Genomic DNA, 27,917 nt, shown 5'->3' on the forward strand with positions numbered 1-27,917 from the left:
GTGATTTCAAAATTATTGAAAGTCTTCTTGGCCTTTTTGTTCTATGCATCTTCAATTAAGGTGCCAGACCAGCACATTTAGATTTATGGATTTGAAATTAGTAGTGAAAAGTTACTTAGTAGGTATACAATATGAGGTATTTTTTACTCTACTTGAATATTTATACTCATATCTTAGTCGTATCTCAGTTATGCATTTAGTCCATTATACTTTTTTTAACAAAAATGTAACTTTTTGCTTCACTACATTTATTCTTTGAAACTTTGGTTACTTTGAAGATTTAGATAAGCACTTTATAAAATAAATAAACGAATACGTTATGATTGTTAGGCTGGTTATGATATCCAACAATTATATACGTAATTGTAAAAGTGATGTACAAATTAATCTATTAATAATTATAATTCCTATTCAAAGATTACTCTGGAATCGGGCATTTTGCATGATGAGTACTTTTTAATTTGTTTTAGTAAACTGAATGATGAAAGCCCTCATCTTTCCCTCTAAAACTATTCTTATCAATTTGGACTCTCATGGGTATTAAAGCCTGTCTCAATGGCCTCAATGTTTTTTTGTAATTCCAACGATATCTTGAAACCTTGAGCGAACATCTAGTGCCGTATGAATATAAAATCATATATTATCAGAAAATGTAGGTAATATAATCACATTTCTTAATAAATAATTTAGCAAATGTTCTATAGTAACACGTTTGACTGATTATGTGCAAACAAATCCAACCCTAACTAACTACATAACCCACAATGCAGCACAATCCTATAGTGACGTACCGGCCTCGCGCCGCGCCAGGCAGGGGGAAAGGACGGCGTTGCGCATGCGCCACATTTATGTTGTTGTTTGTGGCGGTAAGATGGCGGCGCTCGGAAACACCTCAGCTCCGGGGGTGAATGGGTTAATACAACAATTCACAGCAATAACAGGTAAAAATAACATTTTATTTTACGTTTGATCCATCAAGAAGGTTTTGGTTATCTAACAGGAACAGCCCCTTTGCCCAAAGAACCAGGAAATGAGTGCGGAGAGAAGAAAACGGCCGTTAAGTGTTGCCATGGCCCCTGCGCTGTCAATGCTGTGCAGAGAGGAAAAAGCACAGCCAGTTACCTGCTAAACTCAAGCGAAACACGCAGAAAAGGAAGCATAAAACCACCCGATTTTAATAATATCTCCCATGGTCACTTACAAGATATCTTTTTTTCTTTGTGGTGTTTTTTACAGACACTATTTCGCTAGCATAGAGCTGATTTTCTGTTCTTCTTTACTGCATGTTGTGTGATAATGTGGAATGGACGTCGCCTGTGCAACATTTCCCTTCTTCATCACCAGCCAGGCTTCACGTTGTGTTACTCTTCAGCTCACTGTGATGCGAACCACACTCGTATAAGCTCATATGTCCATATGCGGTTACTCGTTCACATTTCCTCAGTAGTTTATGTGTGCTTTGACTGGATGGACAGTGTTTTAGATTTAAGTTATTAATCGGGAAAGAGAGGGGACTCAGTTCGGGGGTTGGGTGCTGCTACACTTGGAAAGTGAAACGGACATGCGCAGTACACACGGAGAGATGAGTGCAGCCTAACGGTGCTGTTCACTTAAAAAAAGTCTAAAGTTACCCTCGGATCTAGTGTTTTCTCACATGCAAATACTTACATTGTTCTTTTCATTGTGTCGAATCATGATCTGGATACATTTAAGTACAATTCTGGTGTTTTTGTAGCCTATTGGTAGCCTACAATTCATGTAGCCCCACTTGAGCTATATCACTGCCTGCTATTTCCTAAAGATTACCATAGCTTTTGTTAAGACCGGATGCATATTTTTGCAACCTTTCAGGCCGTGGTTTGCCTTTCATTCATTGTGGTACAGTGTTTCGGTCAACTTGCAGATTTGTTGTTATGTCTTTATGAAGTTCTAATGTTGTTTAATTTCACAAGACCCCATAGTTGAAAAGCTTGAATTTGTATTTACACTGACAAAGGACGTAATGTTCACAAAATCGATAAAAACCACGATTTTCACATTAACAACGTGTTTAAAAAGCTGGCTCAGTTGTGTGCACGTTTGCAAGTGTCTTAATGAATGAATGCAAAAGAGTAGAGTAGGTTTATGTGATATAGTAAACTGGTTAAAACATGCATATATAATCATGGTACTTTAAATACCATGGTACTTTGAATCGATTACTATACAACTAACTGTTGTCTGTATCTAACGAATTTTGATCACAATTCCTTAATGCAAATGACTGAATCTGAAACAAATATCGTAGCTTATAGTAAAAACAAACATGGAATATAAATAATTGAATCCACGCACCCTCTTAAGGGCAAAACATTTTTTTTTAACTGTTCCAATTTGATAAAGTAAGCAGTATTTTATTGATGTGGTTTTGGAAACAAGCGACAACATGCCAACATCAATAAAGTCCATATAGATTATTTCAATATGAGATATTCTACTGATGATCTACAGTCTTCTGTCCTGTATAATTTGTTCCATGACTCACATTGAGAGTGTGAGTTTTCACACACATGTATCATTACAGTGTTAGTCATAATGTTTTTTTTTACATCAGTAACCCTATGTCCGACTCTGCTTTAGGAGCAACAGAGAGTGTAGGACAACACATGTTGGAAGCATGCAACAACAACCTGGAGATGGCAGTGACCATGTTTCTGGATGGAGGCGCCATTGCGGAGGAGCCCAGCACCAGCTCCAGCTCAGCGGCTTCAAGCAGCAGAGCCCCCCCTCCAGAGTAAGCTGGGATTCTTCTTCACACACTTGTTGGATAAAAGTAACACATTGTTTCTTGCCATTTTCGTAGTATCCCAAAGATACAGTCCATGGTTATATTCATAGCGCTTTATAAATTCTCTCCTTGTTGAAATATGTTGTTAACCGTGAGCTGGGAGGAGATTTTGGGTTTGGTACACTGCTGTGATTTGTGTTACGGTTGGGTGATATAACAAACTAAGACTTTGTTTATAACTTTATATATACCAAATGTTTTGCTTTAGATTTCTTTGTTCTTTAGAATAATACGGTTTATTTTCCCTTTTTGTTTCAGTGAAGTACGAGCACCTATTCCCCAGAAGCAGGACATATTAGTTGAACCTGAACCATTGTTTGGAGGTATTATACTTTATCTGACCTAATGCATACATATGTCAAACTACATAGTTGTTTCTGGCCAAATGTGACTTATGATTTGTCTGTAATATCTGCAGTGCCAAAGCGAAGAAGACCTGCTCGATCTATATTTGATGGTTTCCGAGACTTCCAAACAGAAACAAGTAAGTCATTTCAAGCTTTTAGCAAACTTAAAGAGTTGTAAGTGAATGTGGTAACATTGGATTCTTGCTGAAGTAACAACCAATAAGATAATATGTCACATTTTCTCTTTGTTCAAACTTTTATAATTGTCTTTACCTCCTCTAATGTATTTTTGTTCTTTCCCAGTTCGGCAGGAACAGGAGCTGCGTAACGGTGGCACAGTGGATAAGAAACTGAGCACCCTGGCAGACCTTTTCCGTCCTCCAATTGAGCTCATGCACAAAGGCAGCTTTGAGACGGTGAGGAGTCACTCACCTGGCATTTTAAATACGCTTCTTTATTCAGTTTGTGTGAACTTTCTTTGAAATATCAGATGTGCTCTGACTGTGCAGATCACAGGTGGGAAACCAGGTCTGCCGTGCGTGCAAGGGCAGCTGTATGCAGAATGTGTTTTTATTTGTATTCATGATATAAATGAATTTACAGTCATCATTTTAGATAGCATTGGTAATTATGCGAGTAGAAGTGCGCATAGTATTGTGAAAACTTAAATTTGAGAATCATTTGCAGGATGTTTGACAGCCTGACTGTTCGAGAGGGTTTGTTTTATAACACTGGCTTTACATTTTTTTGCAATTTAATATAAGACGTTTTTAAAGTACTAAACTAGTGAAGAGCGAACTGTTAGATGTGATAATTAACATTAATCCCATTCAGTTCTCGGTCCACTTGATACAAAACCAGACCAAAATATATTTTGGACTTTGACAGAAAAAAGTGAACCTTTCTGTAATTTGTATTTCCATCCATTCATCATTGAGGGTTGATTCTGATTTCAGCCACTTACTTTGACAGTCTTTTCCATGTTTTCCAATTTGCAATATTTGTGAAATCAGCTTTTATAAAGTTAAAAATGAAAACCCGCTTAACCACCAGACATGTGATCGTAATCCACCTGTCGATAGTTATGGTTTCTTGACTATAAAGAGAAACAAATGAACTTATATAGTTATCTGTCTTTGTCTTGCCAAATTTAACAATCACATTGCTCACTAGTTGACTGAACGATGTGTGTTTTTTGTGCTTACAGGCGAAGGACTGTGGACAGCTAGAAAACAAGTGGCTCATGATCAACATTCAAAATGTTCAGGACTTTGCCTGCCAATGCCTGAACAGAGACGTTTGGAGTAACGATGCAGTGAAGACCATCATCAGAGAGCATTTCATATTCTGGCAGGTGTGTACTTTCAAATCACAGAGCCACATGTTGTCTGTGTGATGCTTTCATGTCCCTGCAAACTTTGTGTTGAGGTCTTTTCAAGGGTCCTTCTGCTAAACTCATTTGAGTGGAAGGAAGAGTTGAACATGATTATTCAAATGAGAAATGAATTAAGTCAGGGATACCAAAGTTGAGACTGTCGACAGTACAGCAACAGAAACGGTATGTGAAGCTGTGCTTCAACAGCAAACGCTTTTTAATACCCAGTGATGTTGTAGTAAGCACTTCTAGAGAAAGCCTAGCAATTACCGTAGAACACAAAATGAAGTATCTTATCTGTTGTGGTGTTCATGTATTGTTTTGTGCATTTTCTCTCACTACAGGTATATCATGATAGTGAAGAGGGACAAAGATATATCCAGTTCTATAAGCTGAACAAGTTTCCCTATATTTCCATCCTGGACCCCCGCACAGGTGAGTGTTCCTGGGAAGTTGATGCTTGTTTTCAACGACACTATTTTTTGAGGAGAAGAAAATGTATCCCTTTTGCAAACACACCATTAAGGGCTGTACTGAAGGCCTTTTTTATTTAATTTAAAAAAACAACAACAGCATAATGTTTTTTTTCAGCCCCAGTGGAAATGTTTACACCTACAAATATGGAGTGTAGCAGAACATTTGGTTGGATAAATACTTTAAAACAAATTTTGACTTCTGGAGTCAGTCACACATTTTATTTCTACAACTTGTATGACACTAATAATATCAGTGTAGCCTGGTTTATATGTTCAGCTGTGCAGAAATACAAGGTTTAATCACAATGAATAAACATACATTTAAAAAAAAAAAAACTTCACAGCATTCAAATAGTGATTTCTAAATTCATTTTCAACGTTATAAATTCATTTTCAAACTATCGGATCCAGCCCTATTTAGGAGACAACACAACAGCATAAGAACAATATCCTTTAATAATGGCACATGACTGAGAAAGAGATCCTTGAATGATTAAGTGATGACATCAATGCACACCAACAATGGCTTTCTCATTAAATAAATAATGAAGATAAATGCTCTGCATTGTCGTCTGTGTTACAGTTAACAATGTTAACAGTTCAATCAGTAGAGTGAGCAGACGTCTCGCCGCTGTTCATATCTGACAAGTACTTTAAATCAATACAGCCTAACACACCGCCTTCTGCTGACTAAATGCTTTATAACTGATTTTATTATTGACCTATGCTTTCAAAACACATTCACTTCAGGTCAGAAAATGGTGGAGTGGAACCAGCTGGACGTGGCGTCGTTTCTGGAGCAGACGTCGGGCTTCCTGGCAGAGCACGGGCAGCTCGACGGGCCCTCCTGTCAGCCCCCCCCAGCCAAACGGGCGCGCTCGGTGGGTCTCTCATCTCATGTGTCGCCTCTGTTTCTCCTCTCTGCTATAATAAGAGCTGCCTTCTCTCTCTCTGGGACTTTCTAGTAACATAAGAACTCACAATTACTATAAAATGTAGAGCTATTATCTGGGATGTGAGTTATTATACATTGGGAAAGACCTTCATTGTTTTCGGTTCCTTCTCCTAAGGGAGAAATTACATGCAAAAAATAACATGTTCCGTAAATGTATTACACTCTTCTATCTGCATGAAAAGTTATCGTATTACTCATCATATTTTCTCCGAATTTGATCGATAGAAACTTTATTGATCCCTAAATTGGAAATGATTTTGATACAGCAGCAGTGTATGGGCTCAGAACAGTCTCATAATACACACATGCACACAGCCGGATCCACACTTGTGTTTTTCAATGCACACACAAATGTGTTCCGTTTCATATACATGTAAATAAAATACAAATACAGAAAAAAGTTTTACATATGTATTTTTGATCCTCACATATTTGTTTTCCGTTTAAATCCCCTGAACCTGCAAACACAAACCGCTTTCTGTGCACGGATCGCTGTGCATTCGTGTGTGGGTTTTTTGAGACTCCCCTGACGGTCACCCGATTCGTACTTGTAATGTTTTCTATCTATAGCCAATCAGATGTCTCCTCAATTCTAAGCCAATCACATGAGCGCGCCCCCACGAGGGTATGATTTATTGCGTTCATGACACTTCATATACGCATTTTGCGCTGTCCGGTCAGCTCGCTAAACAGAGGGCGGAGCTTCAGGTGATCATGCAGAGCTGCGTGTCTCTGTCAGACTCAGCAGCTGATCTGATCTCTCTCTCGCGTCCGGTTATACTTCACTCGCGTTTATGTCCATATCGATCAGATCCAGCTCTCCTGATCGGCCTTTATAGAGAGCACCGATCAAACTATTAAGAGTGAATATCGGCCGATAATGACCGGCGGGGCTCCCCCCCCGTTGACAGTTCACTGTCTAACACTGGCTTCGTAGTGCACTGATCGATTAGGCTAAGCTAACCTGTAGCTGCTCCCTCCACACTCACAACAACTTCATACAGACATAAATAAAGCAGCTGTATTCGCCATACAGGAAACACACATTTAAAACGGTTTTGCCTGCCGTTTTTGTGTACACAAGCATTCATCAATGGTTCGGAAAGTGGCGCTGTACCTTAATAATATAAAGGCTTGTATTTGCATGCATTTCCTGTTCGGAAAGTGGCGCTGTACTGAGAGTGGAAGTGTCCTGAGATTAGCTCCTGCAGGCAGGCTCCATGGACCTGTCAGCTCCGGACAGCGCAAAATGCTTAGGCCTACATGAAGCGCTACATCATGAACGCAAGAAATCTACCCTCGTGGGGGCGCGCTCATGTGATTGGCTTAGAATTGAGGAGACATCTGATTGGCTATAGATATAAAAAATTACAAGTATGAATTGGGTGACCATCAGGGGAGTCTAAAAAAACCCACACACGAATGCACAGCGATCCGTGCACAGAAAGCGGTTTGTGTTTGTAGGTGCAGCGGTTTTAAACGGAAAACAAATATGTGAGGATCAAAAATACATATTTAAAACTTTTTTCTGTATTTGTATTTTATTTACATGTATATGAAACGGAACACATTAGTGTGTGCATTGAAAAACACAGGTCTGAATCCTTTTGCGGATCATGAAATACAAGTGTGAATCCTTCTGTGTGCATGTGTGTATTATAATGCATTTAATGCATTTTATTTATATAGCGCTTTTCACAACTCAAAGACGCTTTACAGTATGAGGGTAGACAAACAAGGACAGGCAAACAAGTAAGTAAAAAATAAAAAGGCAGTCAAGAGGAAGTTATTATGAGACTGTTCTGAGCCCATACCAGTGTGTTCAGGCATTAACATATTTAAAAGGTGGAATAAAGTATAAACATAATCAAATAAACCAATAAACGGCTAAATATATCAGGTCAATAGGCTTGACCACAGTTTTTAGTTTTATGACTCGGCTCTTTGACTTGTTTTCTACAGCTGCATACTCTGTTTTCTGTTCCAGGAGAGTCTGATAGATGCCAGTGAAGACAGTCAGCTGGAGGCAGCGATCCGAGCCTCCCTACAGGAGACGCACTACGAGTCCGCGGATGCCCCAGAACCCCCTGATTCCCCCAGATCTGAGGAGGAATCGGACGCAGAGCCTTTCTCTGACAGCGAGGGTCCCATCTCTGTCGACGGTTCAGACAGCGAGCTGCTAGCGCCCCATGAAGAAAAAAGTTTTACCAGCAAACACGCCTCGCTTCCTCCGGCCTCTGCGGCCCAGCAACGTCTACATCCCGATAGCTCCACCTCTTCCCATAGAAAGTCTACAAACAAAGAAAACAACCACAGTCACAAAAAGGAGGAGAGTAAAAAGAATCACCTGGAGCCTTCAGCTCCTCGTCATCCTCAGCCTGACGCAGACTCTGGAGAAAACCACTGTTCCCCGGCCGCAGAGAGCGCTGGACCTTCCAAAAGCAACACCACCGAAACCTGTGACGTGGACTGTCCTGACGACAATGGTAAGACAACATGTTGAAAACCTCAAACTGTTCTTATAACAGTGAAAGAGTGAGGATGTTTGAAAGATATTAACCACCCTGTGTTTTTCTTTCACGTAGGTCCCAAAGCCAGGTTGATGCTCCGCTACCCGGATGGACAGAGGGAGCAAATTTCCTTGTCTTCTAAAGCAAAACTTTTGGTAAGAACAGACCATAATAACGCTATTTTAAAGAAATCCTTTTTTGGAAATACACTTTTTTACTTAAAATCTAGAATTGTTGCAATGTCAAGTCTGTACACCAAGAATGCTGTGAGCCAAGAGGCGAAAACCTATATATGGAGGGGAAGAGAAGGTTCAAATATGTGCTTATTAGCACATTTTATTGCATCTGTTAAATATGTCTATTATGTGTGAATTATTGTTAAGTCGTGGTAAGTTAACATTTTTTAATTCTTTGTATTACCATTTTTGGCTTTAAGCCTGTAGTGGTGCAGTGACGCGTCCTAAAACCCGGAAGTAAGTTAGCATTTTACCACAAAAAAGCAATGCAATTTCTCCATAGGATTTTGGAAAACAGCTGTAAATAAGGTCTGGGGTTGACACAAATTTAAGAGACGGATCACGTTTTGTTCTACGACATTAAATCCATCAGCAGTAACCCCACTGGTGATTTTTGAAGAGTTACGTGTCTGACATTTTTTGAATCTGTAGTTTTGAATATGGATCTTAAGTTGGCGTGACGTTGAAGCAGTAGTTCGTTTATAGCATAACGTTAGCATTTTGCTTCTGGCGACTAGATTTATGATTCGAAAATTATAAAAGTAGGGTAGACATGTGGAGATTATCCGGCTGAACAAAACGTGATCCGTCTCTTCAATGTGTCTCAACCACAGACCTTATTTCCAGCTATTTTCCAAAATCCTATGGAGAAATTGAATTGCGTTTTTGTCGAAGGAACCGGAAGGAGTTTACTTCTGGGTTTTAGGACTCGTCACTGTGGCACTCTATAAGAGCCAGTTCTAATTTCCCATGTTCTCATGCTAAGCTAACCGGCTTCTGTGTTCAACTTCATATTTACTTTACAGATGTGAGATGGCCATCTTTCTTGTCATCTAATTCTTGGCAAGAAAGTAAATAAGTGCATTTCCAAACATTTCAAATTATTGCTTTAAAATGCCCATTCAACCAAAATAGTCGCTGATCGTCACTTGTACTCGAACAATAACAAAAAAGTGGTTTAGTTTGTATTTATTATGGCATTTTGAGTAATTTTCTCGACAACAGAGAGCGGGTTGTTCCATGTTGAGCTACTGTCAATCTAAATTTTGGCTGGGGGGCATTATTAGCATTATTGGCTACTGTAAAACCAGAGATTAATATCCGCGAAGTCCCTTCCTCGCTTTCTGTTTTTACAGGAAACTTGACTTTAAGTCAAATAAATGTGAGCCGTTCATCTATGCCCAGTGAATATTAAACATTTGTACTGACTCTTACTTTCCTCTTCCTCAAGGCACTGGTAAGACACGTCCAGTCCAAAGGTTACCCTAATGAACGCTTCGAGCTCGTTACCAACTTTCCCAGAAGGAAGCTCGCCCACTTGGACTATGACATCACGCTGCAGGAGGCGGGGCTTTGTCCACAGGAGACTGTATTTGTTCAAGAGAGGAACTAGCCTTTGTCAGACACACACTCACTTTTTGCTTGTCTGTATCTCTCTGATAGACCTCACCCTTTCACCAATGACCTGGGACATTGACACCGGCCTATATCCAATAACCTTCAGTTCTCCTGGAATTAGGCCCTGTTTTTGCCAAGACAACTGAGTGGGCGGACAACTTTCCCTGCCACTCTAGTCTGAATACTGACATCTCTACTGAAAGCCTATTCCCTTAGTAGTCATCTACAGTTGGCCAGTAAGGTGTCACAGATGCCGGCACTCATTTTTTTATGTGATTTATTCTTTTCTGATGCAGGCTTCATTTTGTTCTGAACATTGAGGCTCATCAGGATAGAATATATATACAATAGCTCATATTTAAATAAAAAAAGCCTACTAGCAGATCACTGATTGATGATGACACACCACAGATTTGTACAAAAAGACTTTTTCCTCCCAGAAAGGATGTTAAATGTCAGAGTTTATTTTCTTGCTCATCTTGTTATTGTCTGTACCGGGGACAGGTAAAGGAAGGCTCATTCTCGACTATTTGGACCTACATTTTGGTCAATGTTTGAATTATTGTAATTATTTGAAAGGCACTAAAAGAAAAGGTCCATAAATCATAATTCAAGAAAACATTTCGGACATATTCGACACACTTGTGTAGATCTGAGGATTTGGGTTGATCTGCAGATTTTTACTCAAGTTTCTATCGGTTAATTAGAGACTATTCGATTTTTTTTGGTTTCAACTTTTGATACAGAAGGGAATGAATGAAGGGTGGTACATCTCATCAGTCGGACCTACACTGTACAGAGATGGCTTAGAGAGACTGATATTTAGCTGTTGTCATTGTTTCCTTTCTTTTTTATATGCTGCCAAGAAAATATGCTGATGTTGAAATATAACCACCAAAACAAAGGGAGATTCTGCTTGGTCTTTTGTCACATTTTGTATCCATTTTTATCTTGATCTGATGAGAAAATAGGCATTGGTTACAAATATAGGAACAAAACTGGAAAGCAGCAACTCTTAAGAAACAACTGCAACAATTTATAAAGCCAATTTTAAAAAGCCTTTCAGCTAGCTAACCCTAGTTTCCCTCTGACTTGATTTATTAAATGATATTAGTAAGGCACATTTAGCTACTTTACATTAAATAATGTATTCAAGACTGACTATGTTTATAAATTAAACAAACCATGAGTAGATCATCTGGAGCTTATGATGCTTTTCAATAAGACACCATGTGTGCTTTATTAGGCTAAAATCTGGACAGTTGGTGGCAGTAAAGTGCCTTTTTAATGGCAACAAGTCTAAATGAAATAAGGTTGAAAGGGTGAAAACGGTATCAATTAAAAAGGTTTTCAATCATTTAAATGAATTGTGCACATTTTTTGGGATTAAGAGGTGAAAACAGTATTTTCAGGTAGTCTGAAGGATGTTTTGAAGGACAAAACAAAAATGTAAAAATTCCAAGTTGTTGCAGTCGGTCCTAGGGAGTAGCGGTTTTTCTTTTTTATTCAACTTTTGTTGTTGGAAGTTTTTTTTTTACCAAGCACGAATGGAGGTGATGTGTGCTGCCAAGTCAGTTTAATCTCATCAGAACAAGGTTTGGTTAAAAGTCTTAGCTTGACCCTCATCAGAAGAATACTTGTCTGTTTTCTGATACAGGTGTGTAGAGAGGGAGGAGTGGATCAAAAGCTGTAAAAAAACTCACATGGTCTGTCCAGCTCACGAAAAAACAAGTGTTTATTTGCGTTGTTTTAATGCTAGACCATGCTTATAGCCCACAATGCCTTACCTTAAAGGGGACCTATCGTGCAAAATGCACTTTTGCACGTCTGTTATACATGAATATGTGTCCCCGGTGTGTCAGGGAACTCACCAAGTGTCAGAAAACACAACCCTCTCTTTTCCTCCGTACCTAAATCTCTAAAAACGGGGCTGTAACGGAGCTGATAATTATTTGAATTGTTCTGACATCAGAAAAGGGGTGCTCTGCCTATATGGGCAACTCTCAACCTATCAGGGGAATGAGAGACCGCTCGAAAGCGCTGGAGACGCTGTTGTACATATGCCAGACCTGTAAGTGGCGCTGTAGTCTGCCACAAAATCAGAATCAGCCCTTGCAAAAACAGGGCAAATAGAGCGAAATGAGGCATGGCTAAAATGCATGATCTGTTTGGTATTTTGAAAAAAAAACGTCACAGACATGTTTTATATAGGTATGGCCCTACAATATATGTTTCAAATATAGAATGATAGGTCCACTTTAAATGGTGTTTAACCACTCATTTGATAGAAATATACACATTAAATGTAAGTATTTTTGGGCACATTTTAAAGGTGACCTATCATGCAAAATGCACTTTTGTACGTCTTTTATACATGAATATTTGTCCCCGGTGTTCCAGGGAACTCAAGTGTCAGAAAACACAACCCTCTCTCTTTTCCTCCATACCCAAATCTCTTAAAAAGGGGCTGCAACGGATCTGATACAGACTGATCCAGATTTGAACACTTCTGTGACGTCACAGAAGTGGCGATACGGCTATTGGGCCAACTCCACCAATCAGGAGGAGACAGCCACGGACATTGCCGTTCGAAAGCGCTGGAGACGCTGTAGTACATATACCAGGCCTGTAGATGGTGCTGTTCTCACAGAATCAGCCCATGCAAAGACAGCATGATCTCTTTGGTATTTTGAAAAATAAAAAGTATAAATATGCCTTATATAGGTATGGTCCTACACTATATTATTCAAATATAGCATGATAGGTCCACTTTAAGATAATAATGTTTCTAACTTTACATATATGCAGTGGCAACTGGTCATTAGGGGCAGGAGGGGCACAGCCCCACCTAGTGTCAGCAGAAAGTATTACAATAATGATTACAACAAAATGCAAAAAATATATATAAAATATATTTTAAGATCATGTTTAATCATCTGATTTGTCTGTACATTGCTGTTTTAGTATGTGTTCTTCTAATTAGTGTCTACAGTGTGTGCCTATTGAGCTGTTTAGAGCCATGTGGGACAAAACCCGATCCCGCACCTCCCTCTCATTGTCTAATGGCGCGTTTCCACTGCAGGCCTCGCTCGGCTTGGTTAGGCCTTATTATGGCGCGTTTCCACTGCAGCGGGTAGCTCGGTTTGGTTAGGCCTTATTAGGCCCGGCTCACTTTAATGCTGCGCTTCCATTACAGTTTAGGAACTGGGGTAGTATCTATAGTAACGCAGTGTAGGCGGAGCCGTGACGTCATCTTCAATGAAAAACAACACAGCCGTTAGCTCTTAGCACTCAGAGCTCACAGCTCCTCATATCTGTTCAGAAACTAGACAAAAGTTAAACAAGTACAAACCACAGACTGCCTGTGTCATGGCGAATACAGTCGCTGGTTTATTTATGTCTGTATAGGCCGTTGTTGTGAGTGTGGACGGTCGAAGCATATATAACGTTAGCTTAGCCAAGCTACATTTAGAAAACACGCATTTTAAAAGGGTTTTTCGCCTGCCGTCTGTCTGCAGACTTGTCAAAGCATTAATTCATGGTTTTTACTAACCGGTATCAGTATGTTGTTACTTCGGCATCATTTTGAAACGTGTATTACAATTAAATCACGGTCAAATATGTTCATCTTGTTGTAGTTGTAGCCGCCTTGCCAGCGATTCTCTCTCTAGTTTAGCATACTCATCCCGACTCAGCCTGGTTGTTCCTGGCCCTAGAACCACGATTTAGTCGGGCCAGAAAAAAGGTGAAAAAGTAGCCCCGGGCCAAAACTAGGCCAAGTGGAAACGCAACCAAAAACGGGCCCCGCACGGCTCAGCACGCTTAAAGCGAGCTACCCGCTGCAGTGGAAACGCGCCATAAGTGAACGGTGACTATAAAAACTACACTGCGCATGCTCAGAGTATTGTCCTATTTAATGTGTGTGGCAAAAAATAATGACCATCGGGGAGAGCTGCCATCCCCACCATACGTCATCTCACATAATTCATAGCTGATTGGCTTAAGTACGTGTGCCGCGAAAAGTGTGGTGTGTGAAGAGCAGGTGAAGAGGAGGAGAGAGACGCGTCCTAAAACCAGGAAGTAAATTGCGCATGGCTTCCCTCCACAAAAAAGCAATGAGATTTCTCCATAGGATTTTAGAAAATAGCTCAAAATAAGATCTGTGGGAAACGTAGCTGTTAGATAAATGTACGTTTTGTTCAGCCGGATAATATCCACATGTCTACCCTACTTTTATAATTTTCGAATCATAAATCCATCATTTAGATTTATGATAGACTTTTGAAACTACAAGAAGATAAGGAGGACTTTTACAAAAAAGTAATAGAGATTTTTGTCCAGAAGGATAGGCAAATGGACTTCATCTTCAAGTCAAGGTAAAACCACTATTTTATTGAAAATGGGATCTTACTAAGAGAGAACAATTCAATATTTAAATGATACAATTACATTTTTTGGGTATCCTTCTGTTGAACTGTCTGTTTAAAATTAATTGAAGCATCAGACTAAAGAGGCTTTTGAAAATAATATTATATTTTGATTTAGGTCAAAATATAATATTTGTAAACCTGAAGAGTCAGTGCCAGTGCCTCACCAGCCATGAACCTCACTGCAGAAGCTTATAGACATCTAAGTGTTTTTTTTTTGTACATATAGAAACGCCACTGCATATATGTCATCGCCTCCATAATACATGAGGAAACAGTAACAAGTTATTGGATGCAGACTTAAAGTAAGTCTCAAACTAAGATGGTTTCTAATTTTATTCAAACCGTTGGCATGATGAAGGTCGAGCACTGAATAGGCGCCAATAAATGTATTTCTGCAGGCTAGACCGTAACAGCAGTTTGTATGCAGCTTGACTCACAGGCCTTCCAAGTTCACCGGCCATTCATACGATTTTTACACAAAAAAAATACAATTTGGATATGATGAATATAAGCAGAGGTTTAGTAATTACTACTAATATCAATGAGTTAAGTACTTGAGTATATCATTGTGATTCATAGTGTAAATCACCTTCAAATCTTTGAAGAAACAGGTCATTGGTTAACCTCTTGAAATCAGTGTTTTTTATTCCCCTTTGAATAAGGGCCCCAACTGATAATGGTAACAGTGACTGTACAGGGCAATGGTCAGAGGTGAGAGGAAAGGTTCTGCAGCTGAACAAACAGATGACCCTGTGTCACTCTCCTCGCTCTGTGGACACTAAGAACGTGAAGGGCCTTTTTTGTGTTTGAAGGACCAAAGCAGTGTGACAGGAAATGTTGGCAAAGGGCAGCACTGAAAAAGTACTGAACCCGTTATCCCTTAACCTTGTAAACGCACCAAAATGTCAACTTCCTCAAACACAGAAAAAATGAACTACCTTGAACTATCTTCTTGGCTTCGTATAGATAGCATTGTGAAACTTGTTTTCATGTTTTGCTGATTTTGGTGCTCTTGGGTTATAAAAACATTTCCAAACCCAGCTGGAAAAATACAAAAAAGCTAAGAAAGCAAGCCTGTTCTACTTTCCTGCGAGAGTGTTGAGGAGGTTGAAATGTGCCTAACAGTGATGATCTGCTGGATTCAACTTGAATACCTATATTCATCAGGGCTTAAAGGTTGATGAGGTAACTAGGCCGGCGGCCCCTCACGACCTGCCGTGTTTGAGTTTTTTCCCATTGCATAAGAAGGATGTCGACTCCAGTCGACCTGTCTGCTAGTTCTACGAAATAAGTCAATCAAAGTTAATGTGTTACGTTTGTGGCTGGGGAATTTGAATCACCAGACAAGACCGATAAAATGTGTTTGCAGTCTTCCAAATTCTTCAAAAAAAACACCTAGATGTTACTAAGAATTAAATTAGATTACTTTTGTACTCAAAATCAGATGGATTGTGATCAAACAAAGTCAAAGAATAGATAAGTTGAATACATGTAACCCTCCTCAAGCATCAATCTGGAGGGAAACTGCCCTTAGGAACACATTTGAGGTACTTTAAGGACCTTTTTTCTTCTACTTGGAAACTAAAATGACTCCTACACATTTATTTGACACCCATAGCTTCTTGTTACTTGCAGATTACATTATATTATACAGGTGATGAGGTTTTTGTGAGCTGTTCCTCCAAAGAAAGACCCATACACTTCCCAGATTGTTTCATTTCATTAATTAATTAGTTCAAAATAACTGTTTGAGGCTAAAATAGGTGCAACTATCTCATATTTCATAAAAATAACATTTTCTACACAACCACTACCTACATTTTTAGGATCCTTTTGTTAATACTCCTTCTGTAGCCTACCTTAAATTAAATAACATTTTGAATGCAGGACCTTCCTTTTTATTGATTGTGGTATTAGTATTTTTACTGAAGGAAAGTATCTGAGTACTTCTTCCATCTCTGGTAAAAGCTTACCATTGCTGTCATTGTGAATAACATCTTAACATCATGAACAACTGGGAGCAGCAGTGTCTCTGTTTCCTGATTAACCAGATGAAACTATTTTGAAAGTGCTGATTAAGAGTGTTATCATTATATGGGAGTATCAAGGTGAAACATCACTGGCTGACACAATGTCCCTTACACTTGTACCAACATTTTACATCTGGTTATCCCAAGTTGTTTCAGAAAATGTTATCGGAGCCCTGCACGTAAAACTTAACAACGTAAAAGGTGAGGCTGTGTATATTGCAAGATGTAAAAGCAGAGTGCATGCTAACAGAAAGCTTACGATGAAAACATTTACTTGAGGCGTGCTCGCTCACACAGAGCCCTTCATCACAAACTGTGAGAGTCTGTGTGTAATGTCCAACCTATAATGCCCTGTTAACCCCCTGCTCTGCATGTTTAGAAGAACTATCATTGATAATAAGCTTATCTGCTCACAGTGAGGACGTCCTCGAGGCTGTAATCACTGTCTGACAGTGGTCAGTCACAAGATTCCCAGAGGTACTCAGGAAGCTGTGACATAAAACTTCATACAATATAAGAATCTACTTATAGCCCTGAACAAAACATATCATTGTTTACTACAACAAATATTTGTTTGCTAAATCATTTGCTTTCCTAAATTAATTTTTTTTTTAAAAATTCGTATGAAATTCGATTGCTGAAATTCTGCCCGGTAGCATGCAGGGAATGTGAAGCTGTGCATGAGTATAGGACAGTAATGCTTTTGGCTTGCTGTGGCTGTGTTATCAAGAGGTGTGATCACAGTTATGGTGCTGAAGTGTCAACACAGATTGACAGAGCACAGCCATCTGCCTCAGGGATAAGGATTTCAATCCAGACTCACGGAAGATAATGAGAGACAAAAACTCTCAGCAGTCAAAGCGCCAAAATAACGTAAAGGCAGGTATTAAAAACAAAGCACGAAAGATCAAAAACTGGGCTGAAGATGTATGGAAATAATCAGGCACAAAGCAAAGAAAAGAAAGATAAATAAATAATAAAATGGCTATCAACAAAGCACAGTAAGAAAGAAAATAATCTATTTATATGTTATCATCAACAAATAACATCATCCGCATAACGCAATTAGAATACAAAAAATAAGTAACTATAATTAGCCAAGATCACATTTTGCAAAAAAATGGGTTTCAGATGCATCGTCAAGGATTATTGAAAAAAAAAAGGATTACACCTTTTATAATAACCAATCCTGTTACCCTGTGTAATTTAAATATGAATTGTGTATATTATGTTAAACAATAGCCCCTTAAGCACATCTTTTACAAAGTTGTGGCTTTTCTGTTACAGGAGCGATGTCCACCATGTGGCTTTTGAATAAAAAAATACATAAAAGAAACAACATCCCTCAAGTTTTACACTTTACACATTACTCCAGTTGTTTGAGACAAAACTGCTTTGTGGATTACAGTACGTGACGGATTTATTTATTTGTATTTCATTTTCAGTATCTGATTACATTTCAAATCTGCACAGGAATCTGAGAAATCATGACATCAAGAATCTCTTTTCAGGTATAATGTGCACTACAGTCACCCCTTTGATATCCTCTTTTAACAGTCTACGTGCCTAAATTAACTCATGTGATACAATAGTGTGGACAGAAGGTTTACCTTGAGGACGAGGGTGGAAACAAGGACTTAGTCAGGTCGTGGTATAGGGTGACAGTCAGGTCAGGGTTACATAGCCTATGATTCAGCATAAAGGCCATTTTGAGGAACATCTGGGCACCTGATCAACATTCAACTATGCAATATAGTTTAATTTGTTATAGTATAAAACGTTCTGTGTTGTGTTTTTTAACATTTCTATTTTGCTGGGCAAGTGTTTTGCTATCACTTCATAGCTTAAAACTATGCCAAACATACATCTTCCTATCTAAACTAAAGGTTTAAAGAATATATGTCTAAGTCCATGAGTGGAAATGTAATCTATGCACTCGTCCAGTATTGGATCTTCTAAAGTTTCACCATCCTTTGATTTTGTGTTGTGTAACATTGACTCTGTAAACACGACTCTTAAAGTATGTGGGTCACACTGCAGCTTAAATGGTCATTTAAAAAACGTTTGCCTTTTTACTTCTGATGCTAACTGATGTGAGTCCCATGGTCCCCTGAAGTGACTGAATTACTTTAACTATAGTGTATATATTCAGGTTTACAATACATGTCCTATTCTTCATAAAGCAGGAGGCTCGGACACCCACAGCCAATTACTAATTTAGGAGGTCTTTTTAGGTTTTAGTTTTGAGGTTATTCAATAGTTGCCATGCAACTGTATACTTCTATCCCAATACTGAAAATACTTTTGGCGTAATATTATTCATGGATAAAATGTCATCAATATTATAAACAATTGTAAAGGTTAGCTCCACCAAGACCAACTACATGTAGTTGGTCTTGGTGGAGCTAACCTTTACAATACATGAGTTTAATGCAGCTCACACATTTAAGATATTATTAGAATTAAACAATAATATGATATATGAGGATTTGACTTCTAATGGATTATTTTTACTTCATGCACTGGTTAATACTGCTTATAATACTAATACATAAATATAACGCTAATTTTGTTCTGCATTAGATAAATGATAATGTTTTTCAGTCTTAATCAGTTCACTTTACTTAGCTTACTTTACTTATTTGCTCATGTATTTATATGTAAGGACCTACAATCTGTAAAGCCTGGTTAAGCAGTCTTTATCGATTGATTATTCAAAAAATGAGTCAATGTTTGCCCTCAAAGGGTAACTAGAAAGGCGACCAAATAGAGTTGGAATAAACCCCAAAGCACATGAACACACAAAACATTTTCAGATTAAAGTGTTGACATTCAAATAGTCACATCATTGCAAAACAAATCTGGATCTGTGGATTTCCATTATGTGGAAATGTAACCGCTCTGTTTTCTCGTAGCAGCAAACTAAAGTACAAACACTCACGCGCCCAAGCACGTACACATTAGGAAACCTGAGCACGTTTTTTTCAGCCGATCAGAGGTTTGCTATAAAAGCCCCGGCTGCCTCCCGTACTCTCTGCTCTTCTGACCTGAGACTCAACATGCAGACTCTCCTCCTTGTGGCGCTGCTCGGATCCCTGGGTAAAAAACATTTCATATTCATGCACATCGTTTAATCACAGATGTACCTAAAGCTCAATGATTCTGCATTGGTATTTATTTACCCGTGTATCTATGTTTGCAGCCGCTGTGTCCGCGGTCCCCACTGACAAGGTGAAATGGTGCGTAAAATCGGAGAAAGAGCTGGAAAAATGCGTCGCCCTCGCAGCCAAAGCTACTGCTTTCACCTGCGTGAAACTCGACACCATCGAGTGCATCAAAGCCATTAAGGTGAGGAGAACGACCAGTGGTGTAAAGTAACTAGGGTTAGGCCTACATTTACTCAAGTACTTGAGTATTTCAATATTTTGCTACTTTGTACTTCTTCCCCACTACAATTCAGACTTAAAATCGTGTACCTTTACTCCACTTCATCTATTTAATATATTTAGTAACTTAAACACTTAAATAAGACTTTAGTTACACAGGGAGTAATATCCACAAGTTACCCTTACAAAGTAAATACAAGTAGCTGCACCTTTACCAGCTTTGATAATATAATTAAAACATATCATACATTATTGTGGAATGGGACAATTTGCATAATAAATACTTTGACTTTCGGTACTTTAAGCATATTTTTTTGTGCCAATACTTTTGTACTTTAATATAATATATATATAATATATTTTCATATTATTTAATATGTATTAATTGAAAGTTCCCAAGTAAGTATTGTTAAAAATAAGAAAAACTGAACATTTAGTTACACACAAGTTATGCAATAACCATTGATCACATGTGTGTGAGCTGTTGGTGCAGGTTGGTAATAAATGGTGCATTAAAACAGGCTGGTGAGGCAGATGCCATCACTTTGGACGGAGGGGACATCTACACCGCTGGACTGAACAACTACGACCTGGCTCCCATTATTGCTGAGGACTACGGTACCACATGTAAGTAAACATATCAGCCGTCTTTATTGATGAAATTCTCTGATTAAATACGTGTTTTTACTTTTTGCTCACATTTGTTCTGCACTCATCCAGCTTCGGACACATGCTACTACGCTGTTGCTGTGGTGAAAAAGAGCACTGCATTTAAAATCACAGAGCTCAAGGGGAAGAAATCCTGCCACACTGGTGTGGGTAAATCTGCAGGCTGGAACATCCCCGTGGGCACTCTGTTGTCCATGAACTTAATTCAGTGGTCAGGCATTGAAGACACCCCTGTGGAAGACGGTGAGTAACACTGACTCTTATGACAATCCAAAAAACAGAATCAATATGTCACTATAATTATGTCCTCAGTATTTCTTCTTTGGAATTTGTGTAATTTAGATCCCTGCAACCTCATTTATTGTAAAGTTCTTCAAGTTTACTGTGGCAGTTTTCAAATGTGGTTAATGTTGGACATTCAAACTAAATGCAACAAAACACATGCTTCTGTTTAGTAAATGTTATGGTTTGACTTTAAAAGAAAAGTACATTGTTATGTTATTTAAATCATAGACGGAAATCAGAAAAGTGAACATTTGGTTTTGCGAAGGCATTTGTGCAAAACAAACTTTGTCCAGGAGAAAGTAATTGTTTCTCAAAACGTACCTGAAAAGGCAGTTTTAAAATTGTTAGGAGACCAGGATCAATCTTTATACAACACTCAGAAGCATATTTCCGAAAATAAACATAGTTTTATAGGCTTACTTATATTTGTATGCCCAATGTGTTTAATGTGACTATTTTAGGGCAACACAAACATAATATAATATTTGAAGCAGCTCCATCGTGTAAAGAACTCAGAACAGTATTTATAAAATCTCTTTTTGTACACAGCGGTGAGCAACTTTTTCTCTGCCAGCTGTGCCCCAGGGTCAGCCCCTGGCAGCAAACTGTGCCAGCTGTGCACTGGAGACTGCTCCAAGTCCCACAGCGAGCCTTACTACGACTACGAGGGAGCCTTCAAGTCAGTATCTCCTCTACACTGTTAACTTTCAATATGATCACAGCTCCATCCTGGGACACTTTTGTTTAATGGACCTGTTGATTTGTAACAGGTGTCTAAAGGACGGCGCTGGAGATGTGGCTTTTGTGAAGCATCTTACTGTCCCTGGTCAGTGTCACATTTTAATTTATTCTATTCATTTTTGAATAATTGACTTATATATTAATGTTAGCCAAGCTTATTTGTTTAAAATATGTTTTTACAAATTGTAATTATGTAATCAGTAATTTTTCTAAATGAAGCTTTAATCACGTACTCAAATGAGAATTAGTTTTACTGTTAAATTACGCTTGGATTTAAAACCACGGCTAAGATTCTCACTCTTGGTCATAATTACCATAACTGATATAATATGTGTGGGATTTGACCAATAAAATGAACAGAACTTGATAGGTGGTAATGTGGTAGGGTAAGACTCTTATTTTTGACTGATTGTAGGAGTGATATTTTCAATTGTTGTATCACACTTTCAGATTCCGAAAAGCCACACTACGAGCTGCTGTGCAAGGATGGCACCAGAGCGCCTATTGACGACTACAAGATCTGCCATCTGGCCAGAGTATCGGCTCATGCAGTTGTCAGCCGCAAGGACCCGCAGCTTGCTGACTTAATCTGGAATAGCCTCTCCTCAGTACAGGTATGACACAAACTGTAGTACTGCAGAAAGATCGAGAAGTAAAGTTGAATAAGTGAGGAGATGGAGAAATACAGTAAATCAGGACATAAAATGACTGATTTAAACATGTTACTTTTAAACCTTTCAGGACTTTCAACTCTTCTCTTCTGAAGACTATGCACATTCCAAAAACCTGATGTTCAAGGACTCAACAGTCAGGCTGGTGAGGGTGCCTGCAAACACAGACTCCTTCCTGTATCTGGGTGCTGAATACGTGAGCATTGTCCGCTCCCTTACGAAAGGTACTGTTAAAACACAGATGTTCTAGAACACACATAGAGACTATAGACATAACCATTTTAAGAATGTAGGCTATTTTACTTCTTCATATTGTTAGACTAGTTGATAGAAATCATTCAAATTAAACATAAAGGTGTTTATTTTACAATTTTATTTGCATCTGAAGATTTAATTTCTAAATGTACCAAAAGTTAGCATTAGATAATTCCTCATAATTTTGCACATTTATACATTTCAGAAAACTCATATAATGTAAGTAATCTACTGAAGAAATGTCATGTTTATACTCATGTAAACCTTGTACCCTATTCACCTGTCGTGTCTCTCCCAGAACATACAAACCATCATTCAAACACACTTATTTGATGGCAGACACTGACTCTTGTTTTGCGTAACCTTCCAGAGCCAGCAAGCTCTGTTTCCTCTGCCATTAAATGGTGCGCTGTGGGCCACGCTGAGACCACCAAGTGTGACATGTGGAGCATCAACAGTATGGGTGATGACAACACCGCCATTGAATGTCGGACTGGCACCACAGTTGAAGGCTGCATTAAAATGATTATGGTAAGACTCTTGATGATGAAAATGTTGGAATATCTTGAGATTTAGTTTTGATTCAGTGGTGTTTTATTCTGATTTATATATTTTACCCTGTAGAGTGGAAATGCTGATGCGATGGCAGTGGATGGAGGTCAGGTGTACACAGCGGGAAAGTGTGGCCTGGTGCCAGCTATGGTGGAGCAGTATAGTGCAGGTATGAGGCCTACAGAAACCATCCCATACAATCCTGTGTTTGAACTGTTACACATGAATAATATTTGGATCTCTGTCTCTCTCCACAGATTTGTGCAGCAACCCTGGAGGTAAAATTAAATGTTTAAATATTGATAAGTATATTTGATAACAAAATAACACACATTTACCTGGTACTTTTAACGCATCTTGAACCATAAAGATTAGGAGTGTGTGATAAAATACAGCCTTGAGGACCAAAACATGGTTTTAATGTCACAATATTACAATACCTGTTAGTTTGCACTTAATACGCTAATTTCTAATCATCTCTAGAGAAGTTTCTTGGATTGAGCTGTTGTTTGATTCTACAAATAAAAAAATACAAGTTTTTAAAAGAGAAGCCCCATTAGATTCTAATGAATGTATTGTTGTAAAAGTTATTCTCCATCTATCTTTAGTTTTATTTTCTTGATTAACCGTGAATTGTAATTGATTGATTTGAAGTGTACAGAGTGAAAACTTTTTATTTTCTTAAATAACACTTTGTGAAAATTATTAGGAAATTACAGAACAAATTATCTTTCAAATTGAATTATCTATAACTTCAAATTATCTGGCACAAAACGTTTGTAATTTGAGTCCTTCTGTACTCCCTCTCTTGCAGACCAATCCTCTTACTATGCTGTTGCTGTGGTAAAGAAGAGTTCAGGTCTGACCTGGGACACGTTGAGGGGCCACAAGTCTTGCCACACTGGACTCGGAAGAACTGCTGGCTGGAACATGCCCATGGGTCTAATCTACAGTCAGACTCAAGACTGTGACTTCAGTAAGGGACCGTGTGCTCTTCCATGTGCAAATATGTAACGAAAGACACGTAAAGCTGCCAAGATTATGTTTATGATCAATAATATAAATACTTTTTTTATTGAATGTGCAGTATTTACAAAGTTTTTTACAAACTAAACATAATTTTTTTGTACGTTTTTAGTATGTTTAGATAACTCAAAGTGCTTGGTTAAGTTAAGGCTAAGACTATTTATACTATTTTTCACACAGACAACACTGTTTGGATCTCTGAGATGTAAGATCCAAAGAACAGCAATTACAGCTCATCACCATGGATGTGACCAAAGAAACCAAACAGAGATCATTTAGGTTTTCAAAGTTCTGTGTTTTTGCATTCCCAACATCCACTTCGACCACTCTCCTACGATCTAGAACAAATGTAAATGATCCTAGACAAAAAAAAACATTCTCAGGGAACACAATTAACACAATAACGTTTCCTCCAAAATCATGCACTAGAAATGCAGGTTTTAGGACACATGATTTGCTTCCTTCCCTCCTGAGTGTAACACCTGCCCCCTTTGTCTCGTCCTCTCCTCAGCGAAGTTCTTCAGCAGCGGCTGTGCCCCCGGATCAGAACTCAGCTCTCCGTTCTGTTCTCAGTGTGTCGGCAGTAGAAGAGCGGTGGGAGATGAGTCAAAGTGCAAAGCCAGTGCTGAAGAGCTGTACTACGGCTACGCAGGAGCGTTTAGGTAGGACAAAGGACAGTGGACATTCATCCACTCAGCACTTTTTTTGCAGTTTCAATGTTTGTAGCCAATACATAGCACAAACTCCTCCTTAAACCCCAAAACTGTAGTTTTTACACATTTGTTTATGTATGGCTTAAAAACTAAAGATATTTTTTATTCATGAATTAACTTTTTTTGCTGCTAATAATACAATTGTATTTACTTTTCAAGAGACCCAGGTTGCTTTCCGATAATCCAAAAATTAGCTCCTAAGTTCTAACCCTATCTCCTATTCCTTGACCTCTGAGTGAAACGTCACGGGGTTAAGGGATAGTGGATAGGAGAATTCAAAAGGATTTAGGAGAAGAGACTGCGGTGCTTAGAGAATCCGAATGCACTTTCACTATCCGACGTGTTTATGATGCGCCAGCGGACGTCATGAATGTGCGTCTGCTGCTGTGGGGAAACTATGGAAACTAGTTTTCTATACAGCGGACTACAACATGGATGTTTAATAAGAACGAGGGACTACTGTAAACTCATCTAGAGACTCTGCACCGTGCTCTGATGCTGTTGCTTTATGCTTTATGAACGTGGACAACAGAGAAACATATTCTTCATGACCAAAGTTGGAATTTAAATAAAAAAGGAAAGTTAAACTTATGCTCATCACCCTCTCCCTCCGGTCCACATTAATACAAATGATCCCAATACGTATGATTGTATGAACTATTAAAAGATCTTAAAATAAATACAAATGTATTTATTATAAACGTTAGTCCTTAACATCTATCACTGTGTATATCACCATTCAAACATCTTTTAAAAGTTGAACAAACCCCACACAGCTCAGTAAAGACTGTGAGATGTTGACTTTATTTGATCATTTCTGTAAAAACTAACGTTCATATTTCTCTTTTTGATTATAATACTGATGAACGTTCAGAAAAAAGCACTTTGGCAACTTACCACATACGTTTTAAAATGCTTAATAAGCACCGTAACTTTCATGATATAATTTCTCCCATTATCGTTTGTGTCCGTGAACGGCCGACTGTTGAGTGACGGCAAATGCTGCGGCTGCAATGCATTGTGGGGCAGCATTTTCTCCTCTCCTTTCGGTTAGGGAGGTCCAGTGGTTCCTAAGCTAAAGGAGGTTATAAAGGAAGTTTGAAACCTCCTTTCCTTTCATTTGGAGAATTGGAACGGCACTTATCATGGCTGCCAGTGACGTACTTCCGGGTCATTTCACTCCGTTAGGAAGGTTCCTAAGCTAAATGGACTATTGGAATGGGCCCCCAGGCTAGCTGTCTCCCCATACGTTATTCTTTATGCTAAGCTAAGCTAACTGCCTCCTGACTTTAGCCCTTTACTTAACATTCAGGGCTATCAATCTTCTGGTCTAATAAAGCAAATAAAGGTATTTCCATGGTATTTACTTTCTATTCCGGAGCACCTCATCTTTGTGTTGTTATGTTTTGCATCTCATTATAGGTGTTTGGTTGAGGGTGCAGGGGATGTTGCTTTCATCAAACACACAATTGTTCCAGAAAACAGCAATGGTGAGAGACTGACACTTACCTCTCTTAATCTCAGCTATGAATGTGTTATTTATATAAACTTAAAACATCCTCCTCCTCTTCTTGTCAAAGGCAAAGGTCCAGAATGGGCTAGAGGACTAAACGCTAATGACTACCAGCTGATCTGCCCTGGGCAGGCTGCTGGTGTGGAAATCTCCGAGTACGCCTCGTGTAACTTGGCTGCTGTGCCCGCCCACGCTGTGGTGACTCGTCCGGATAACCACGACAAGGTTGTCAAAATCCTTGATGAACAGCAGGTGAGTGATGATTTTTTAGGTCATGAGGCATAAGATAAAGAATAAAACATGCATTTGTTCTAACTTTCAACAGCATTGTTTTAACTCTAAACCCGGGTCAAATTCTGGCCTTGTAAATAGGTCTGTTTCTAAATCTTTGTTTTTGTTTACAGGCCAAGTTTGGTAGCAGTGTCAGTGATGCCCCATTCAGGATGTTCCATTCAGACTTAGGGAATAACCTCCTCTTCAAAGACTCCACCAAATGTCTCCAGGCGATTAATAAAGGAACAAGTTATGAAACCTTTTTGGGAGAAAAGTACATGACTGCCATTAATGCTCTCAGACACTGCGGTGAAAGCACTCCAGGTTAGTAATATCGTTGGTCAAAACAGGACACAAAACATAACTTTTAACATTGTATTTTTGTATCTTAGACATATCACACTACATATTTGCATCTGATCGGCATACTCAAGTCAGTTTTTGTATTTTTTTTTCCTCAACAGAGCTGGAGAAATCTTGCACTTTCCATCCCTGCCAGCAAAAAACCTAGTGGCAACCACGGACCAAGAGGTGCCTTCAGTGATACGGGCACCTCCCTTCCCACACTCAACCCCCAAATAACCAATAATTGCACTACCACAACTTACAGATCAACTTTCATGTAAACAATCACTACCACATCTAGCTTTTTTCATGCTGGTGTAACATAACGTTACATTACCTTTGTTATTGGATCCACTATGTTATGTTAACGGGCCTGACTTTTCTCAAATAAAGCCTTTTAATGTTCTTTTGTGGTGACAGTGTGTTGTTTTTTGGATGAATGCCCTGTCTAAGCATTCATATTAAGTGTCATTAAAAAGTACACAGTATCGTAGTGAAAAGGGACAATGTTTTTTGTCCCCCAATTCGCTTCGTGTGCCAGAAACAGTCTGGAATAAACCGATTTATTGGTAATCTGTAACTTTAAAGCTTTGTTGTAAAACACAGCTGGAGTCTTAAAGGTCTTAAAAGTGCATGGACTTGATTAACATTCTAACTGGTTATTATAAAAGTAGTAAATTGTTATGAAAAGAGATGCACCACAACATTTCTTCCAACCAGATAATCACAACATATAATCTAATTAAACAAAGGAAAGTCACCTTCAGCTGCATTTCCACGTAAAGAAACATTTACATATTTTTGGATTGGGGGTTCTGCTTGAGTGCTTTTGGGGGGACTCTGAAAAGCCTCAAAATGTCAAAAAATGCTGTCGTCGACTGACAGAAAATGCTATTTCACTAAG

At 38.7% G+C, this 27,917-nt stretch overlaps 2 protein-coding genes across 3 annotated transcripts; both read left to right on the top strand.

The window, feature by feature from the left end:
* Positions 1–815: 815 nt before the first annotated feature.
* ubxn7 (UBX domain protein 7) lies at positions 816–11,039 on the top strand. Its single transcript, XM_034234647.1, has 11 exons — positions 816–941; positions 2,620–2,773; positions 3,086–3,150; positions 3,246–3,311; positions 3,478–3,590; positions 4,382–4,528; positions 4,894–4,984; positions 5,776–5,906; positions 7,968–8,466; positions 8,566–8,645; positions 9,958–11,039. Exons 1-11 carry the CDS (start codon positions 836–838, stop codon positions 10,117–10,119), a joined length of 1,614 nt encoding a protein of 537 aa, XP_034090538.1. The 5' UTR covers positions 816–835; the 3' UTR covers positions 10,120–11,039.
* An 8,357-nt stretch (positions 11,040–19,396) lies between these two features.
* tfa (transferrin-a) lies at positions 19,397–27,419 on the top strand. Of its 2 annotated transcripts, XM_034234502.1 has the most exons (17): positions 19,398–19,683; positions 19,787–19,932; positions 20,492–20,597; positions 20,691–20,882; positions 21,474–21,603; positions 21,695–21,750; positions 22,116–22,279; positions 22,407–22,560; positions 22,962–23,122; positions 23,216–23,312; positions 23,401–23,421; positions 23,958–24,119; positions 24,681–24,831; positions 26,305–26,372; positions 26,463–26,647; positions 26,800–26,992; positions 27,133–27,419. In XM_034234502.1, the coding sequence occupies exons 1-17, from the start codon at positions 19,644–19,646 to the stop codon at positions 27,177–27,179; spliced, it is 2,073 nt and encodes a 690-aa protein (XP_034090393.1). In that variant the 5' UTR covers positions 19,398–19,643; the 3' UTR covers positions 27,180–27,419. The 2 variants fall into 2 exon arrangements, with proteins under 2 accessions (XP_034090392.1, XP_034090393.1); XM_034234501.1 differs by having other exon boundaries at positions 19,397–19,683; positions 26,305–26,647.
* The last annotated feature ends 498 nt before the right edge of the window (positions 27,420–27,917 follow it).

The sequence above is a fragment of the Gymnodraco acuticeps genome, unplaced genomic scaffold, assembly GCF_902827175.1.
Source record: "Gymnodraco acuticeps unplaced genomic scaffold, fGymAcu1.1, whole genome shotgun sequence".
NCBI lineage: Eukaryota > Metazoa > Chordata > Actinopteri > Perciformes > Bathydraconidae > Gymnodraco > Gymnodraco acuticeps.

Bases quoted from the DNA above. Each gene is read 5' to 3' on its own strand.
- ubxn7 (XM_034234647.1), top strand. From the start codon at position 836: ATGCGCCACATTTATGTTGTTGTTTGTGGCGGTAAGATGGCGGCGCTC. The intron at 942-2,619 runs GTAAAAATAACA...ACTCTGCTTTAG, and splicing joins ACAATTCACAGCAATAACAG to GAGCAACAGAGAGTGTAGGA. The intron at 3,151-3,245 runs GTATTATACTTT...TAATATCTGCAG, and splicing joins ACCTGAACCATTGTTTGGAG to TGCCAAAGCGAAGAAGACCT.
- tfa (XM_034234501.1), top strand. From the start codon at position 19,644: ATGCAGACTCTCCTCCTTGTGGCGCTGCTCGGATCCCTGG. The intron at 19,933-20,491 runs GTGAGGAGAACG...GCATTAAAACAG, and splicing joins AGTGCATCAAAGCCATTAAG to GCTGGTGAGGCAGATGCCAT. The intron at 23,123-23,215 runs GTAAGACTCTTG...TTTACCCTGTAG, and splicing joins GCTGCATTAAAATGATTATG to AGTGGAAATGCTGATGCGAT.